The sequence below is a fragment of the Pongo pygmaeus genome, chromosome 7, assembly GCF_028885625.2.
Source record: "Pongo pygmaeus isolate AG05252 chromosome 7, NHGRI_mPonPyg2-v2.0_pri, whole genome shotgun sequence".
In the NCBI taxonomy this organism is placed as follows: Eukaryota; Metazoa; Chordata; class Mammalia; order Primates; family Hominidae; genus Pongo; species Pongo pygmaeus.
The window spans coordinates 153,725,001-153,745,015 of NC_072380.2; the positions used below are offsets into that span (position 1 = coordinate 153,725,001).

Genomic DNA, 20,015 nt, shown 5'->3' on the forward strand with positions numbered 1-20,015 from the left:
AGAAGTTGTGTGCTGTTCTTCTACAACAGGGATTGAAGCCATCAACCCTTTGCTAAATAAAATGAGTCAATTTGGTTTGATCCTCATTTTCTCATCCCAAATTCTTAGACATGGAATGTGTGTGGTGGTAAAGAACTCAACTGCTCTCTCCAATAATTTAACCTGCTGGAAAATTTCTGAGTAACTGGGGCAAATGTGTTTGAAAGTAATAACTATGCAATGTTAAAAGACAGTCTGGACTCCAATTTTACTGTATTTGTCTCATTCAGCTGAATGCGGGAAAACATGCTGCTTTTTCTGTAGGCGGTGTTACCTTGCTCATCCTACACATTAACAAGCTGAGACCCAAGAAGTGAGAGCAACAAACAACACAACAAACCAGTAATCTCAAGCAGCTGGAGTAAAGGAAAACGATATCATTCAGAGTTAGTTTCCTATGGACACAGAAACAACTCTCTCATTCTCTGCCAACTAAAATTGTTGGTGCCTTTGGCAGGAATATACCCAAGTTCTTATGGTCTGTACTTAAATGTGACTGCCAATGAGGACTGTGAGTTCCAAACCTATGTATGGTGTTCAGTGCTGGACAGAAACTAGGAAATCTTTGCTGTCTGAAAGAAACTCCAAAATTAGTTTTTATGAAAAGCATATCTTAGAAAGCACTAGTTCTTTCCTAATTACTCAGTGGGGAAAAAAATTCCACAAAATCTAACTGCGTAGAATCTCTGGATATTAATCAATACACTTGCAGAACTTGTATAAGTAAACAAGACTGTTCTGCATTGCATTTCAAGTTTGAACACCTGCTTGTGTTAGCCTGGATTTTGGAAACAAGGCATCTATACACACTATTTTATTTTAAACCAATTTATGTACAGTGATAAATTTACAAAGAATGTGATACTTCTTCAAAATGAAGTAGTATTACTAGGATGAACCATAAGAAACTGCTGCTATTCGTCCATGTTGAGCTACAAAAATAATTTCCTATTAGTCAACCTAATGATTATCAGATGCTGCTAGCAACAATAGATTCCTAGGACTTCCCAGATGCAAAGGTTGTAAGGCAATGCCAAGGAAAATCTGCAATAAGAGAGTTTTTAAGGAATAACTTATCAACCCAAACACCAAATGCTTTAAATGCAGATACATTAACAGTGCATGAAGAGAGCTTCTTTCCTATCTACAGGGCCCACATCAGACGATATGCTCTGTAAGCAGAGGCCAGGTTTCACCCCCTCCCAGCATCCCCAACTCAGTTCCTGGCATACAGCAGATAACAGGAATTCACTGCTGAATATCGTACCAAGCTATGCATTTCTGTACTTGGCAAAAATATTAAGCTTAAAATAGTCACCTGCTCATTCTAGAAATGAAAATAATGACTATTTTCTCCAAGAATAAAATCATGTGTTCCTGGTAGTATTCTAGGAAACCACATTACTACTTGAGAATCAGATACTAAAAAAACTGATAACTATTGATCTCTTAACATTTCTAGTTCTGAAACTAGGTTTCTACTGTGAATTATATTGCAATAAATTAAAATTTGCCTATTTTGACTTGCTGCCTAATTTAAGCTCAGAGTAGAGTTGCAATGCCAGTATGGGGAGCACCCTTGGTACCCACTGGTAGGACAACATTCACTGAACTACAGAAGTGACTCCAGTTTCACTAGTTGTCCACTAATGTCCTTTCACTGCTCCGGATTCCATACTGCATTTACACATCTTGTCTCCTCAGCCTCCTCCAGCTGTTACAGCTTCTGAGTCTTATCTTTCATGACCTTGATATTTTTCAAGAGTAATCATCAGAATTCTGTAGAATGTCCCTCAATTTGGGTTTGACAGTTTTACTGGTACAGTGAATTTTTAAATGTGTCTTTAAAACTACTAACATCAACCAGATGGAAATTAAAATACTTGCAAATTATTCTTAGTAATTGAGGCACATATATCCCAGATTCCATTTTTGGCATAAAACATAGCTAATCCAAGTTTCACTAAAGACAATAAAACAGTCTTTCAACAATCCAATGTGAATGTTAATTATAAATAATCCTCTACAAATATAAATAGAAAGGGGAAAAAAAGCAGGTAAAACAAAATGATTTTTGGAGAAACAAATGTAGCCTGTTTATGTAAAAGCCAATGTTAACTGACCTAGCCATTCTATAGAGCTATTTCAGAAGAAACAAGAAACTGGTGTGAATTTCTAGCTAGCTGAAGTTTCACTGACAGTCTAGACACCACCTAATTTGTATTATAGTTGTTACTATATTATACAGTAATTATATATATATAATTATATATATATAATTATATATATATAATTACTATATATATAGTACTATATATATAGTACTATATAATAGTATTATATAGTAATAATTACTATATAATACTATTATATAGTAATTATATATTACTATATAATACTATTATATAGTAATATATAATTACTATATAATACTATATAATAGTATTATATAGTAATATATAATTACTATATAATAGTATTATATAGTATGTTGGTACCATATTCCATAGGCATATGTTGGTACCATATTCCATAGAAGTTTCATGGCAATCAGTGCAATGTCCAAAGAATTTATGTCAAATGTGAAAAAACCTTGGGCTAAGGTTATGAATTCCTAAGCCAAATACACACTATTAGGTACACAAAATTACAGTGATTCCCTTATTAAAAGGGGCATGTGAGAAACCAGTTCTAAGAACCATATTTATGAGCCACTCCATGAATCTGATGAATCCATAGCTAACAGTAGCTAAAAATTAATTCTATTTACATCAAAATCAGCAATTGAATTGCTCAAAAAGCACATCTGTTATTTGGTTTGTAAAAAGTTTTCTGGGCTGGGTGTGATGGCTCACATCCGTAATCCCAGCGCTTTGGGAGGTGGAGGCGGGTGGATGGCTTAAGTCAGAAGTTCGAGACCAGCCAGGGCAACATGGTAAAACTGTGTCTCTACAGAAAAAAATACAAAAATTAGCTGGGCATGGTGGTCCATGCCTGTAATCCCAGCTACTCAGGTGGCTGAGGCAGGAGAATTGCTTGAACCTGAGTGGCCGAGGCTGCAGTGAGCCAAGATCGTGCCAATGCACTCCAGCCTGGGCGACAGAGTGAGACCGTTTCTTAAAAAAAAAAAAAAAAAAAAAAAGAAGTTTTCTCAAGTCCCTCTAGTCATCCTTCCCTCCCATTCTTACAGAAGCCATTCCATCCAGGCCTTGATCACTGCACATCTCATCTTCCTTAATCACCTCCCAACTCTTCTCGGTTCTGTCTTTTTGCTTTCAATCTGTGCTCCATGTTGCTGTCAAATTTATATTCTAGAATCCAAAAAGAGATCATACTGCACACTCTGCACTCTCTGCACACTCTGCAATGAGTCCCCAATCCCCCTCAACTCCTACCTCAGCATTTAAGCCCACACCAAGTGACTGCTCACAATGATCATGCATATTGACTCTACTCAACCTTAAAACCCCCTGTCCTGTCTGACCTCTGTTTCCTAGACAGCCTAGAAACAGAGAGGGCTCACTGTTTCTAGGGTGTGAGCCCTCTCTGGCCACCAGGAGTCACCCGATACCCAGGTACAGCTCAAGATGGCAGAAAAAAAAAGCACATGGGTGTCAGCAGCAAAGGCCAGGGCAATGGAAGCCTAAAGGATAGCCTGGAAACATAATCTTAAGATATCTGCACAAATTTCCTGCAGAGGAGGTTTTTTTTTTAGGGGGGTGGGGATGGAGAGCAGTAGAGGCATAACCAAGGAAAGAAACTTTCTAGCTTTTCAATTCTACTATCTTCTAAAGTCTTATCCTGTCTTCACGCCTTTTGTTCACATTGTACTCAGTGTCCAGAAAGTGTCTCCCCTTATTTTACTCATCGTACTGCTGTTATTCATTCATTAAGCAGGATTTCAAATGTTACTACGTGCCAGGTACAATGTCAAACAAAGGGTGTAGAATGGAGACAGCAACAGATATTGTCTTTGCCCTCAACAATCTTAAAATATAGTGGAGGAAGGCAGATAAAATACAAACAAGTAACAAACTACATAATTAAAAATTGAGGTCAGGCACGGTGGCTCACGCCTGTAATCCCAGCACTTTGGGAGGCCAAGGTGGGTGGATCACTTGAGGTCCGGCGTTCAAGACCAGCCCAACCGACAGTGAAACCCCATCTCTACTAAAAATAAAAAATTCAGCCAGGCGTGGTGGCGGGCACCTGTAGTCCCAGCTACTTGGGAGACTGAGGCAGAAGAATTGCTTGAACCCGGGAGGAGGAGGTTGCAGCAAGTCGAGATCACGCCATTGCACTAGAGCACGGGCGATGGAGCAAGACTCTGTCTCAAAAAAAAAAAAAGAGAAAGTAGAATTAAAAATTAAGATACTAAACAGGGTCCCAAGATAGAAGGGCGTATTTTGCCATTTCCACTTCGCGTGGTGAGAAAAGAGTAGGAGAGGGAACACTGAAGCAGAGGTTCAGAAGGACTGGTCATGGAGGAGATAGGGCCAGTCCTCTACCGAACCTCTTTGGGCACCTGTCTCACTCTGGCTACACTCACACCATGGCACCTGTGACCTGTACCTGTGGTTCCGTTTTGAATATGGGGATCCTTTAAAAATCTAGAATGTATTGGACTCCTAAATGACAACAGTCACACTTTTCCTAATTGTTTATACACATACAGATTTAAGGAGACTTTGCAATAATTCTGAGGCTTCACGACCCAGTGCTTCCTAACTGAAAACCCCTGACCAATACTACTAATGTGACATAACCATCAATAGAACACTGGGTAGAGTACTCGTCTATCCAACAGCAATGTAAATTCACTAAAACTGTAGCTTACACTTGTTTGAATGTCTCCACTATCCTCCTCACTGCAACACCCGGCAGGTTTACACACAACAGCATCCCTTCCACTTAAGGGTCTTCCCATGCCTTCTCGGCTCCCACACCAAAAACATTCCAGGTCAAACTGAATCTCCCATTCTCCCAACTGCAAGAGTATGGGCCACCCACACCTAATAACTCTCCCGAAGGACACAGTTCTGTCATTCTCTCTCATTCCCCTTCCGCTGTGCCAAACTTCATTTAAAACTCTTTGTTCTCTTTCAAATCTGACTCAACCCACTCATGCCAATGGTCTGTGGGCTACTTGTAGACTGGGACAGTGTCTCGATCTGTAGTCCTGGCCTCAACCACACTAAATGGAGTATATTCTGTTCCCTAATAATTCACTGTAGTCTTTCACTAATAGATCAGGAAACTTGAATGAACACTGAAAAAGTCGAGCAGCATCACTAGAAAAAGAGGCTGAAATAAAGAGTGTATTTTTCCTGTACTATTCTTAAATGCATGTCTTATTGCATTTCTAGAATGCATTATATTTTAAAGCCAACACCTTTATAACTATTTTTCCCATTAGATTATCAAGAAGCTACGTGAGAGAGGAAGAGATACTGCTACTTTCTGGACTCAGGGAAACAGTGACTAATCCTTACAGTCCTATTCTGGATGGGTTTGACAGAGAGCAGGACCCAGATATCTGAATACATAGCTTTTGTCACAGATTGCATCCAATAAATTATACCAACACTCTGGCCCAATGATAATCAACATGACGTCGACAGTTCTCTCTCTTTTGGTCTTTCTAAGATTTAATCCTCTTATTAATCTCATGTGTTAGAAATGGATTTTATCCTCATTTTACAGCTGTGTAAACTGAAATACCAAAAGATGAAATAACTTATCCAAAGTTAGCTACATTTTCTCATAATGCATATCTTCTCCTGCTTGGACTTCAGCTGATGGGCTGTAGAAGAAGATCTTTGAAAAATAAAAAGTAAGAGCAATAACATCCACTGTTGCTATGTGACAGGCACTGTGGTTAAGTAATATATTTACTAATCTGTTGAATATTCACATCAACCCTACAAAATACTCTTTTCTTCATTGCAGAAAGAAGAAACCAGGCCCAAGACCCTGAGGCTAGAAAATGGCAGAGCTCATCTGAGCCAGACTCTGTCTTAACCCTAAAGTTTATATCCCCTGCTGCTCTTTAAAATCTTGATGTGTGCTCTGGATTAGCTGGGGGAATCACACATTCACAGTTCTCCCACCTCACTCCAAGGTGCTCTCCACGCTGGATATGGGAAGGATAAGAACTGAGGCTCTGCCAAAGCTACTAATGCGGGGAAGCATCCAAAGGGTTGAAACAAAAGACAGACCTTCAAAATGCACTAATACGCACACACGCGCGCGCACACACACACACACACACAAAATATTAATGATTCCACCACCACGATTATTTTACATATTGCTCCTTTTCTTCTGCATGTCAAAATATTTTAGCCTGTAAAGACCTAGATGACAGGAATAACTGTGCACGTAACTTTTTTAGTTTTATGCTTAGCAGAGTATCAAATACAATCAAGAAGTAAAACCATGTTTTATGGGAGAAAGCTATACTAAAAACCTATTTGCCATTAATGTGACTAGAATAAATGTCAGCTTTTTAAATTATATATTTTACATGTAAGGAAGGAAACTATATTTTACTTTCCCAAAAGCAATTTACCACTGGGGAAAAGGTCTTGGCATAATTTTGTTATTTTATTATGATGAAGGAGACTCTAATTACCTTGACAGAATCCAGTAAACTCTTAGGAAAAAATCGCTTTAAACCAACATCTTTTCTGAAATATAAAAAGAAGCGTATTAACAAATAACACCATCAAATCAATTAATATGACAAAATTGCAAGAACATAAAAGCACTGTAAATTATTTATCCTTCCATATATTATTTAGGAAGGAAACAAGTATAATAATGCTTTAATTTACCAGTATATTCACAGGAAGGATGGGACAAATCATTTTCTAGATATGTACTGGAAACATGAATACAAGTTGGTTTAAATAGAAATCCTCTTGGTTTTTTCTTTTTTTACCCTTATTGTTGAAAACTCTTCTAAAATATTCCCTCTTTGTAAATTATAATGTATTAAAAACTGTCCTTTTTCAGATATTGCTTGAAAGTTATAAACATCACTTCCAACTGGGTAATACTGTATTTGTAGAGAAAATAGCTGGCCTGATTAGTAAATGATTCAGGATATACCCTAGAAGTTACAGAAATAAATCCCTTAGGTTTATCCTAAAAGTTGACTATTTTTAAAAATAGACTTTTTTGATTAAGGGACTCATTCACTTGTCTCGGTTTCACATTAGGAAAAAACAAACAGATAAATTTATGCCCTAGGTAAAAAAAGGTGAATTTATGGAAATGCTGGAAATCGCAGCAATGTTCTTTAAGTCAGGCAACAAAATTAAATTGATCATTATTATCAAGAACCTCAACGCTCTGGCCAAGAAAATAGGTTGGAAAGAATAGCTGATTCTTTTCCTAGTACTTTGGTTACTAACTTACTCAGATGTTTTGGCCACTAGGTGTCACTTGTATGCTAGTAATGTGAAATAATGCCTCTGACGACATTAAGGAATGTCAGGAGACACATAAAAGGATCAAGGAGAAAAGGGAAATACAGGTATCTTTTCAGAATCACATACTATATCACATATAATAAACTGAATATAAAGTATCAAGAAACAGGGATGACTTCTTCAACCGTAACCGTTAAGTTAGCTGGCGTTATAAACAAAACCAGAGACATCATGTCAAGAGTTTATTTGGTTGATACTATATTCAAACATTTTAAATCCCTTATTCTATAATCTAACTGCTAGTAGTTCCTAAGCCAATGAATTCCTCCTCTGCTAAATCCAAAACTGGTCTCAGTTCTCATTCTTTCTTATTCTGCTATTATGTTCATTACATCCTATAATTCTCTCTCAGCTTCTACGATATACTACTTTCTGGTTTTACCCATCAGTTAATTCATTCAACTACTGGTTTTACATTTCTGTCCCTAGCCACTTTTGTTTGTAACTTCCCTTCCTTACCTTTACAGAACCATCATTATCTATTTTGACAGTTGGATATGAAGATGGAAAAGTATCCACACAAGTTCTTCCTTTTCACTTTGCCTCCTAAAAACACAGGGTCTTTGCATTTTAAGAATTTTTATGCCAATCACTACTGAAAAGTAGCAAAATTAGTACACAAAAGACACACTCTGGAATCTACAAGGCGGTATTCTTGAGCATTTCTGCCTCTATCTACATTTTCAAGCCACTATTCCGTAACAGCAAGCACTTATTTTCATATCAGAGTGTTTGTTCTTTTGAGACCGAGTCTCGCTTTGTCACCCAGGCTAGAATGCAGTGACCCAATCTCAGCTCACTGCAACCTCTGCCTCCCAGGCTTCAAGTGATTCTCGTGCCTCAGTCTCCCGAGTAGCTGGGATTACAGGCCTGCACTACCACGCCCAGCTATTTTTTGTATTTTTAGTAGAGATGGGGGTCTCACCATGTTGGCCAGGCTGGTCTCGAACTCCTGACCTCAAGTGATCTGCCCGCTTCAGCCTCCCAAAGCGCTGGGATTACAGGCATGAGCCACTCCGCCCAGCCTCAGAGAGTTCTTAATTTGAATCTTGGCTCTGCCATAGGACAGACTTGCTGTTAACACCTGCGAACCTCCGGTTACTTGTAAAGCGGGGATGTGAACTCCTACTACCATGCAGTGGTGCTGAGGTTTAAGTAAGACTGTTTATGAAGTTCCTGGAATGTGAAGGGGGCAGTTTCTGTTCTGCCTTAGAAGAAAGCACTGCTGTCTGGACAGCTTCTGGTCCACATGCCCTGGGTCTCACTGTTTAATGCAGAGGGAGGCATGGCCTGACCTGAGCTTTGCTGGTGGACAGTAGAGGCGGTGAGAAGTGGTGAGATGGAGGGGCTACTGTGGACAAAGAGGCAACAGGGATAAGTGACTGGACATGAGGTGTGAGGGAATGCTGAAGCTACGCACCGAGAACGGGAAGGTGGGTGGGCATCAACAGTTCTGTTTTAGACATGTGAGGGCCTAAAACAGACCCATGGGCAAGGTGTACATGCATGCCCTTCTAGTAGGGATTTCAAGAAGGCAACTGGCCATGTTTCAAGAAGGCAACATACACGTCAGTATTTGGTTGAGGGAAAGACCAGGGCAGGGAATATCCTCTCCCCCACTGTGTGGCTGTCAACTGCTATTAGTCAACCCAGCTACACATCTATTTTTCTCAGAGCCAGCCATAACTAAAGAACTTACCATATTCATTGCTGTCACAAATAAGAAAATTAAAGATAAACCAAAAGTGTTGTATGATTCAAGAAAAATGAAAGGAAGCATATATTTTTTGAAAATAAAGATGAATACTAGGTATGGCTTTTACTTCAAAGGTGAAGACAAGTCCATTAAAAAAAAGAAACCTAAAGGCTAATAATTAGCATATATACAGTTTAGGTTTTCTTAAACTTCTTTTGACTAATAATGAATTTGTAACATTTGTCCATATGTTAGAACTTTTTTGATACCTGGCAGTTGAGAAAATAAAAATGAGGCTCAAGTACACAAGGTCATGGTAAAAATTCTGCAACACTGCCTTTAACACATTTTAATTTAATCTAGAAATCAAACTACTTCAGGTTTTGTGATAGAGGACTCTGAGCGCACCTAAGGTACTATGTTCAAAGTTTTTAGGGAAAGCCTATTATAGATATCTAAATTTAAAGCCTTAGGAAACCAAACAGGGACTTGTAGGCTGTCCCATTTTTAATATGAGGTCGCCTCTCTCCACGATCTGTCTGTTTGGGACTGGTTTACAATGTGCACTCTAATCAGCAGTAGTTTTGCCTCAAGTGGCATAAAAACCTTCTCTGAGCCCAAACTCTACACAACTGTCCTGTATGTGAATAAAACAACAAATACAACTTACACATCATAAACAAAATCACCACCTTTATCATACAATAATTCCTTACTGTATTAACTGTCAAAGGATATGTCCTAAATGCATTTAAACTCATGTAATAAAAAACTAACTCACATGAAGCTTTCAGAATACTGCCAAACCCCAATTCCCAAACCCAAGCATCAGTTTATTGGATTCCCACATCAGTTCAGAGAAACCTCTTGAACCCATACACAGATGACAAGACACTAATATTAGGTTAGAACTGTGTTGTCCAATATGCAACCACTAGTGATATGTAGCTATTTATACTTAAATTAGTTGAATTAAATTTAAAATTCTGTTCCCAACTGCAATGCTCATCACATTTCAAGTGATGAGCAGTCCCATGTGGCTAGAGGCTACCAAACTAGGTGGGGCAGTCACAGAGCAGTTCCATTGTCGCAGAAAGCTGCAATGGGTGGGGCTGGGCCAGAGCAACGAATCTAGGACTTCAGGCACCCTCATTCTCTAGGGCTTGGTGCTGTGGGCCCAAAGGCTCCTCAGTAAGGACAGGGATGGGTGAAATGCATGAGCACTGGGGATAGGTGCAGAGTTACCACAGGGACAACCACTCAAGGTTCTTGCCTTGCTCAGAAAGACTGGAGAAAGAAGGTATAGAGGGATGAGGAGAGAGGTCTACCATGACAATGCAGAAGGCAGCAGATCTCACAGGAGACAGCTGTATGTTAAGAAGCCTTTCCTCGGGACTGCTTTTATATACATAGCAGAGGGCTTCTAAGTATTACCTTTCCTACTTCTCTCTAAGGACTAACAAAAACAGTTTCTATGATCTATTCACTAAGATTCAAATTATGTGGATTTGAAGCTACAAAGAAAAGAGAGGCTGTATTCATTTACTCCCTCACTGAGACCATATGACATACTAGGCACTATAACAGATCATGGGGTAGAAAAGTCGCTAATATGTTTCCTTTTCTTAAGTGAGATAATTATATAAACAACTAACTACAACACAGTGTGAAAAGTACTATAAGATAAGAGTTTAAAACCAATACACTTAGCCATCGAGATTTAACGTTTTTCTGGCCAATTTTAACCAGAACTCTCTTAATGTTTAACTGACCTCTATCCTTTAAGTGAAAGACTTATTAGAACACTGCTGACTGATATGGTCTTCTTTCTCTTTTGCTAAACCTCAAAATCCCATTCAACACTCCACTGATTCCTGTTGCCATTTAGCATTTTTGGAAAATCCTTAGAGAGCTCTGCCCTCCCACATTCCTGCATGATGACTGTGCACTGCCTCGTATTCCTCCTTTCACACCACAGTGGCCATCCAGAATGGTTCAGGAAAAGAGGCTGAGTAGGAGGGCCCCTCCCCACCTGCACCAGCTGACTGCCATCAGTATTCCCCACTCACTGAGATGAACCCTCTAGGTGCCCATCTAGTCCCAGCCTGTGGCCTTATCCTGAACATGTGTATTCATACCCACAAATTCATAACACAGCTGGCTTTTAGAAGCCTCAGATGGGAATCAACTTTCTTTACATATTAAAAAGAAACTAAGCTTATTATAAGCAAATTTTTATGTCAAGGATAAATTTATTTCTCTTCTGGCAATATTTCTGAGAAGATTCTTGTCTGGTGACCCTGTTTAATATTTTGTGAACATAATCCCTCAAATACTTAAAACCCAGGCAAAAATGCAGCCAAAACTAACTTCAAATATAACTTAAATAGGCATTTCCATGTAGTAACTCTATCTTACCCTTTCTCCAAAACTGTCAGAATTGAGTATATTTAATTTAGAAATAGTATGGTGGTACTTTCACCTCTAAATTATACTCAAGCTTCTTAACAGACAAATGTTAAAATTATCTAACTGCAACAGAGATTGCTGTTTCTTAATGACATTCTCCCCTTCATCCTGGGGACGAAGTTGTCTTTTGGCCAGGTAAAGTGCTGCCTTCCCCAGTCTCTTCTGTAGCAGGTATGGCTATGTGACTACGTTTTCTCCTATGTCCCTCTAATGGAAAGTATTAAACAGCAGGTTCATAAATAATGTCGTTATTATTTAATGTTGTTTCATTATAATGTTGATGAGAAAAAAAATTGATTCCCAGCTGGGCCACTATATGGAGTGTGCATGTTCTCCCTGTGTCTGTGTGGGGTTTCTATGGTTACTCCAGTTTCCTCCCACATCCCAAAGATGTGCATGTTAGGGGAACTGGTGTGTCTGAATTGTCCCAGGATGAGTGAGTATGGGGCAGGGGGAGTGAGTACTCCCTGTGACGAGAATGGCATTCTGTCCAGGGCTGGCTCCTGCCCTGCACCCTGAGCTGCTGGGATAGGGTCTAGCCACCCACGACCTTGAACTGGAATAACTGGGTAAATAATTATCTGTTTTTTTAAATCAGATTTTTAAAAATATATGCTTACATTTATTCCAACGTTTAATATTAGAAGTGTTTTGGGTCTCTACTTAGAAGCTGGGGATGTTTTTGTGACCAGAAATATTCCACAAGAACTTAACTCTTGTTTATATCAATTAACCCACGGTAAAACTGGTTTCACTTTATGTCTTTCACTTATAGTTTCCAGGAACCTATTGACGTTAAGTGAAGACTTACTGTATACACGTTTGTGTCCTTGAAAAGAAAGAGAAAGACAATGCCCATCTCTTCCTCCTTCCTGGGGACTAGAATACATACGTGATGAGTAACGTTCTGCAGCCTCTTAGGCTATGAGGTGGCTATGGATTACAAAATGGTAAAATTAAAGTAACCTGTAGCCCCAGTGACTGAGAAACACTGATTGTCTATCACTTGTTTTATATGAGAGAGAAATAAACTTCTGTCTCAGTGAGGCAACCATCAATTCCTGACAAATCTACCAGCACCTCCTCCTTTGATATTATAAGTAACTAAAGGATGCAATTGACTGCTGTTGACAAGAAAAATGAAAACAAGTACAACGATAACTAAGCTCAGCTAATTTTAAACCACAAATTTATCCATTTGAGAAATACCTATGGAATATCTTATAGATATCAAATACTATATAATGTGTGGGGAATACATTCCCCGCACAATAGAATGCAGCTCACATTCTCCATAGTGAAGAGAAACAACTATATAAACCACTATAGCAAAATATACTAAATGCAAAGATGATTAAAAACAAATTTCTAAAAAAAAAAGCAAACCACTTAAATAAGGAATCAAGCAGAAACGAAAAGTTAGATGGTTCATTTAAAATAATTTCACATTATAGTTCTCTAATTTGGGGAATAATTACTGGAAAATAAGAGTCTTCCTTCTCTAATGCCATATTAGAAATCCTAATTTTAACATTGTATTGGTTTGTCAATATCAGCAATGTACTTTTAAAGGCTAATGAAAAACATTTTTCTTAAAACATTTGACCTCCTTTGGTAGCTGCCTTCTCTCCTCCTCACCTCTTATCTACAAATGATGTAAATAAAAGTCTTGTCTGTTTTGCACTCCAGTTGTTCCCTGTTGTGTGAGCCCACAGGAAGTAACGTACAAGGGACAGGGGCTGGGGGACTTCACTGTCTTATACTTTTCCTTTGCCTGCAAAAAAAGTTCCTTGGTTCTTCCTAGATTGGAAAGACATGAAAGGAAAGACTGATGAAGTCTCTAGCTGGTTTCTAGATAGTGTTTGTCACTCTCAGAAACTGCGCCTTAGTGGTAGTAGTACCAGTATAACTCAAAGCAGTTATTTACGGCTGGGCGTGGTGACCTGCAATCCCAGTACTTCGGGAGGCCAACGCGGGTGGATCACTTGAGGTCAGGCATTCAAGACCAGCCTGGCCAACATGATGAAACCCCATCTCTACTAAAAATACAAAAATGAGCTGGGCGTGGTGGTGCACACCTGTAATCCCTGCTACTTGGGTGGCTGAGGCAGGAGAATCACTTGCACCTGGGAGGTGGAGGTTACACTGGGCTGAGGTCATGCCACTGTACTCTAGCCTGGGCAACAGAGAGAGACTGTCTCAAACAAACAAACAAACAAACAAACAAAAACAAAAAAAGTCATTTAGAAATACAGTAAAGCAGCCGGGCATGGTGGCTCACACCTGTAATCCTAGTACTTTAGAAGGCCGAGGCAGGCTGATCACTTGAGGTCAGGAGTTCAAAATCAGCCTGGCCAACATGGTAAAACCCCATCTCTACTAAAAATACAAAAAAATTAGCCGGGCATGGTGGTGGGCACCTGTAATCCCAGCTACTTGGGAGGCTGAGGCAGGAGAATCGCTTGAACCCGGGAGGAGGAGGTTGCAGCAAGCCGAGGTCATGCCACTGCACTCCAGCCTGCGCAACAGAGCAAGGCTCCGTCAAAAAAAAAAAAAGTACAGTAAAGCTGAAAGGGCATTCTGCATTAGGCTGTAAACAACTGAGTTTGACTTTAAAATTCCTGCTGGAATCTAATAAATTATGTGGAACATTTCATGAGTTTTCTTATTAGAAAGGAAAAAGAGAACCATGAAATGAACTAATAAGAAAGAAGTAGTATTCTGTATTCATGTATAATTCCTTTCTGTACTGAAGAAATATAAATTTCTAATGGCTCCAAGTTACTAGCCAAAACCAATAGGAAAAAGAAATGCCAACGCACTCCTTGAGAGAGCCGCTAGGGTTCCCAGTTGCTCCTGTGGTAGAACAGCCATGGTGTATGCATGCGAGTCCTTGCACATCCTCTCAGCCAGACCACTCCTAAAGCACTGGCATCGGCCTTTACAATGGCCAAATGCAATATTGTTAAGTATCTTTATTATATAAAATGTAACTAGGTTAATAGTTATATTTTCTCTGTTAAGCTATTATTGGGCCAGGTATGGTGATTCATACCTATAATCTCAGCACATTGGGAGGCCAAAGTGGGAAGACTGCTTGCCCAGCATCTGTTAAGCTACCTTTCAAGAACAAGGGTGAAATTTTTTAAAAAGAGACAGATTTAAAAACAGAATTTTATCATCAAAAACTACATATTAAAAACTTCTAGGCCGGGCGCGGTGGTTCACGCTTGTAATCCCAGCATTTTGGGAGGCCGAGGCGGGCGGATCACAAGGTCAGGAGATCGAGACCATCCTGGCTAACACGGTGAAATCCTGTCTCTACTAAAAATACAAAAAATTATCTGGGCATGGTGGCGGGCACCTGTAGTCCCAGCTACTAGGGAGGCTGAGGCAGGAGAATGGCATGAACTCAGGAGGCGGAGCTTGCAGTGAGCCGAGATCACGCCACTGCACTCCAGCCTGGGCACAGAGCGAGACTCCGTCTCAAAAAAAAAAAAACCAAAAAACTTATAAATAAAAGTAAAAGGGAAACTAATGTTGGAAACACAGATTGAGCTACAATGAAGAATGTTTAGGCAACAGGGTGATAAGCATGCCGGTTTCTAGGACGCCCCCAGCACACACACACTAACACAAAGCATGACAGGCAGAAGGGAAACTGTTTTTGGGTTTCTGGACCGACGGTACCTGCAAGGTGGGGATGATGAACCCGGCACTTGGGCGCTGAGGTTGGACCTGAGGGAGGTGGAAGTGGCATCATTTCCTGGCTCTTGTTAGAAGCCGCAGCAGTGTAAATGAAGCCCCCTGGAACTCAGCTTGCCCAGTCTAGGGCCACTAGCCTCTGATTCAAGCCACTTTGGTGGCCTGAGTGAGAGTCAGAGTAACAGCAGATTGAGACACCTCAGTACCTCAAGGTTATTGTCAAATACAGAACAGAAAACAGCTATGCATAAAAACTTGAAGAAATAAACGGCACAAACACCACAGATGGGCATACCAGAGGTTACCAAGCATGAAGATTACATCACATGAAATGGAATGTCTAGAAATGAAAAAATATAAGTGGTATAATGAAATAAACAATGAACAACATATGGCATAAAGATACTACTTAAGAGAATTAAATAATTAGAAGACAAATACAAAGAAAAATCCCCCCAAAAAAGAGAGAATCCAGAGAGACAGAGAGATAGAAAATACGAAAAATGTAAGAGACAGCAAAGATCAGAAATATATCTGTTGATTATTAAAGAGATAGTGGCATATATTTTCCAGATGAAAAACATGAATCTACAGAATTGAGAAGTATGTCTTATTCCAACTGGATTTATAAAAAGAAATCGAAGCATAAGACATGAATAAAACTAGAAAAGATGAAAAGTAGGAAAAGGACCTTAAAAGAAAGAGCAACCATAAAGAAATATCAACAGACATTTCTTGTCATAACAGAATATCTTTACAGTGTTGAGAAAAAAAACAATGAGCAGAACAATATATTTGGAATAAAAGGAAAAGCATAGCAGAAGGGTGGTCTGAGATACAAAAATAGTTATTTTAAACAACGTCTTCCTCTGTTGCCCAGGCTGGAGTGCAGTGGCATGATCATAGCTCACTGCAGCCACAAAAACCTGGGCTCAAGCAATCCTCCAGCCTCAGCCTCCCGACTAGGTGGGACCACAGCTGCGTGCCACCGTGCCTGGCTAATTTTTAAAATTATTTGTAGAGATGAGGTCTTGCTATGCTATCCATGCTGGTCAAGCCATCTTCCCACCTTGGTCTCCCAGTGTGCTAGGATTATAGGTTATGAGCCACTGCACCTGGCCCAATATAGGATGTTTAAGAAATAAAATAATATACATGTAGGGAAAGCCAAAAATAATAATTGTATAAAATAATAATGTCTAATATTTGGAGTTTCAATTTTGAAAAGATATAACTAAAATAACAGGAAAAAACGATGTGTAAGTTGGAAGAAGATGGGGAGAGTTAAGGTGTTTAAAGGTCCTTGCATTGTTTAAGAGAGGGTTAGATAAGTTTAAAATCTGGAGTTGGTTAATATAGAAGGTTAAATGTAAGGGTAACTAATGAAAGAGTAGAGATGTTTATAAATTTCAACATAATTACAGAAGAAAATGTGGAATAAGAATACCAACTAAGAAATACACAGCACATGCACTCACAAACAGCTTATTTCTTCTAGGACACTGGAAATAAATAATAAAAGCGAGTCCAATATATCACTCATCCTAAGAAATACAAATGTACTAAACCTGTCAGTTCAAAGAAACACTTAGCAAACTGGATTTAAGAAATCCAGCACTATGACATTTTTAAAAGACACACCTAAAAGTATAAGGACACAGAAAAGCTGAAAGTGAAGAAATGGAAAAGTATAAACCAGGTCAAGGCTAACCTAAAGAAAGCAAAACAGATTTCAGAACAACAACAACAAATTATCAGGCATAGAGACAATCACTACATAATGATGCAAGATTCAATTTACCAAGAAGGTATATTGTTTGTATGTTTAAATAAAAGCGCCTCAAAATATCAAGGAAAAATTAATAGACTTATAGGAAGAAATTGGCAAAGTCATTATCACAGATGGGTATGTTAACAAGCTTGATTAGGAAATGCATTTTTTGAATCACACTAAACCATTGATAAAAACTGATCACACAAAGCAAATACAACAAAATGTTAGTAACTGTAGCATTCAGGTGATAGACACACAGATGCTCACTGAACAAGCCTCTCAACTTATTTGTATTTTTGAAACTTTTTCATGATAAAACACTAGGGGAAAATGATCTTATTCTAGGGTCCACAAAAGAAGTCTCCACAAAAGTTGAGAAGCTCTTATCACATAGACCATGCTATCTGAGCATAATGCCATTCAGCCAAAAGTTAATTTAAAAAGAAAGTATTTTTAAAATCCACACATTTGAAAATGTAAAAACAGAAATGAATACACAAAAGTTTCAAAACAAACATTTAACAATCTTAAGTTCTGGAATGCCTTTTTAAAAATCGGATCTTAAAACTCAAAAACCAAAATGAAAATACGATTTTACTACATTAAAGAAAGACAAGCTTCTGTATGATGAGAGCCATATACACATAGTTGAAAGAAAATGACGAGCTGGGAAAGAAAATACAGAACTAACATTACCAGATGTGTTAACATGACAAAGACTGCTTAAAATTAATAAAGAAAAAATAAACACATTAGAAAAGCTTATTTAAAATAGTTAATTCACCAAAAAAAACTTAAAAATGGCCATATATGTGAAGAGGTTTAATATCACCAGTAATCAAACTAATATAAAGCAAGTTATCATCTGTTGCCTATCATATAGGCAAAAATGAACAAAAAATGGCACCATGCCTTACACTGTTATTAACCTGAACTGAATGTCCACTATTATGTGGCTGTTTAAATGTAGCATTATATACTCATTGGGTGGACTAGTATACTAATGTATATTTTTATTTAGTCACATGGAAAGATCTATTAAACAAAGTTGAATAAAAAAAGCAAGATGCATATAGGATCATTCCACTTATATTAAAACTATGCATTGAATGTGCACACAAGTGTTAAAACAGAGAGCTATAAGGATATTTATTAAAACTATGATGGTGGTTATCAGTGAGAGGAGTTGAAGAAATTTCCTTGACAGTGTAGTTTCACTTTTTCTCTAACTAGAATGTATTATTACCTTTGAAAACAAATAAATAAAAATCATTTTAAAAGGGCTCAAAATTAAATCAACAGATGAACAATAACATTGTTTTCTATTTTTTTTTTCTTAATGCTCTTTAAAGAAACTCTACAGTTTGGTTTTTATCTTGATTGACAATCAATATCTCCCATGGTTAATAATCATAATCATAGTCCACATTTATTCAGTGTTGGCTACAGTATGTATTAAGCTCTTGACATAAATTATCTCATCTAACTCCTTACGACAATCCCATATATAGGTAGGTATCACCATTATCCCCATTTTACACGTTTGGAAACAGACACCAAGAGCTTACTAATAAAATTTGGCGAATAGAATAGTCAAGGTACGATAAGGACTTGAACCCAGATATTCTGCTTCAAGAGGTCACTCAACTAATCTACTTATATGGAGATAGGGTGCTGAATTCACACAAGTTGTATAACTGTAAAGAATCACTACAGTGGAGCAAAAGCACAGGAATTTAGAAAGAGGGGACAGCAAAATAAGCACAATAGTATCCTAGAACTACAAGAAACTGAAGATTCCTCTTTCTTTTAACTATCATATTTACTTACTTTAAATATCGCACATATAAATTAACTAAGATGAAACAGCCATATCAAAACAATAGATCATTCAACTTTCCATGCAATCCTCTAAGAAGGATCTAATTTACAAACTCATGCTGTGTCTAGTTCTCCTGTTTCAAGTAATAATAATCACAAGCCCTTACTTATGTATAGCAATTCTCATATTCTCCATTTCACTGACCCCTGACAAAAACTACGTAAGGTTTTGCAAGCCTTTAACACTGGTTAAAGCCCTAAGTTGTCCTCTTCCATTCACCTCTTCTCTGATCATCTGAAGTTCTGTAATTTCTAGAAATAAGCCAAATTTACAGTAACTTTAGTGCAAAATTTGACTCTCATTTCAAACAGATCTTGAACTTAAAATTCTTCTCTCCAAACATACCATTCACTAATTCACCTTGACAGACAACCTGTTTTTCTTTCTTTAACTGTTTTGGCTGTTAAAAACATGTCAATGTATTATTCATGGAAATTTCTTTCAAGTGTCTCTCTTCCTGTAACTCTGTATCCTTTTGCCAGTATGTCTGGCTCTCTTCATTCCTTTGTATACCTCTGGTTCTCACACAGACTCTATCTTTCAGTTACCATTTCATTTTCCTATCTTGGCCTCACATAGAGATAGGGTAGAATACAATTCACATTATTCTTTTTCCCCAGCCACTATACTAGAGTAGGCTTCCACAGTGACCCTGAAAGATGATCACATGTGTTCCTGGAGTCCTCTCCCTGTAACTCAGCCAGGCCACTGAACTAGCACTCCTTTCTTGACTTCACATTAACTATTCGCCATCTATCGTACCTTTTTAGATCATCTCTAACTACTTGCTGACCTCAATTCTCCCATCAGGTTTTTTTTAGATAGGCCTTTTATTTTACAATAGTTTTAGATTTACAAAAGAGTTACAAAGAGAGTATCCTGTGGAGTCCACACCCAGGTCCCCCTACTATTAATATCTTGCATTACTTTGGTACATTTGTCACAAATAATAAA

The 20,015-nt window shown here is 38.2% G+C and overlaps 1 protein-coding gene across 19 annotated transcripts in view; it reads right to left on the reverse strand.

Annotated features, from left to right (window-relative positions):
- Positions 1-20,015, reverse strand: part of PTK2 (protein tyrosine kinase 2) — a 349,963-nt gene that overhangs the window by 171,253 nt on the left and 158,695 nt on the right. For all 19 annotated transcript variants that reach the window (XM_063669126.1, XM_063669127.1, XM_063669125.1 and 16 more), the window contains one exon: positions 6,674-6,728. In XM_063669126.1, the coding sequence (XP_063525196.1) occupies positions 6,674-6,728 (55 nt within the window). The remainder of the gene's footprint in view (positions 1-6,673; positions 6,729-20,015) is intronic.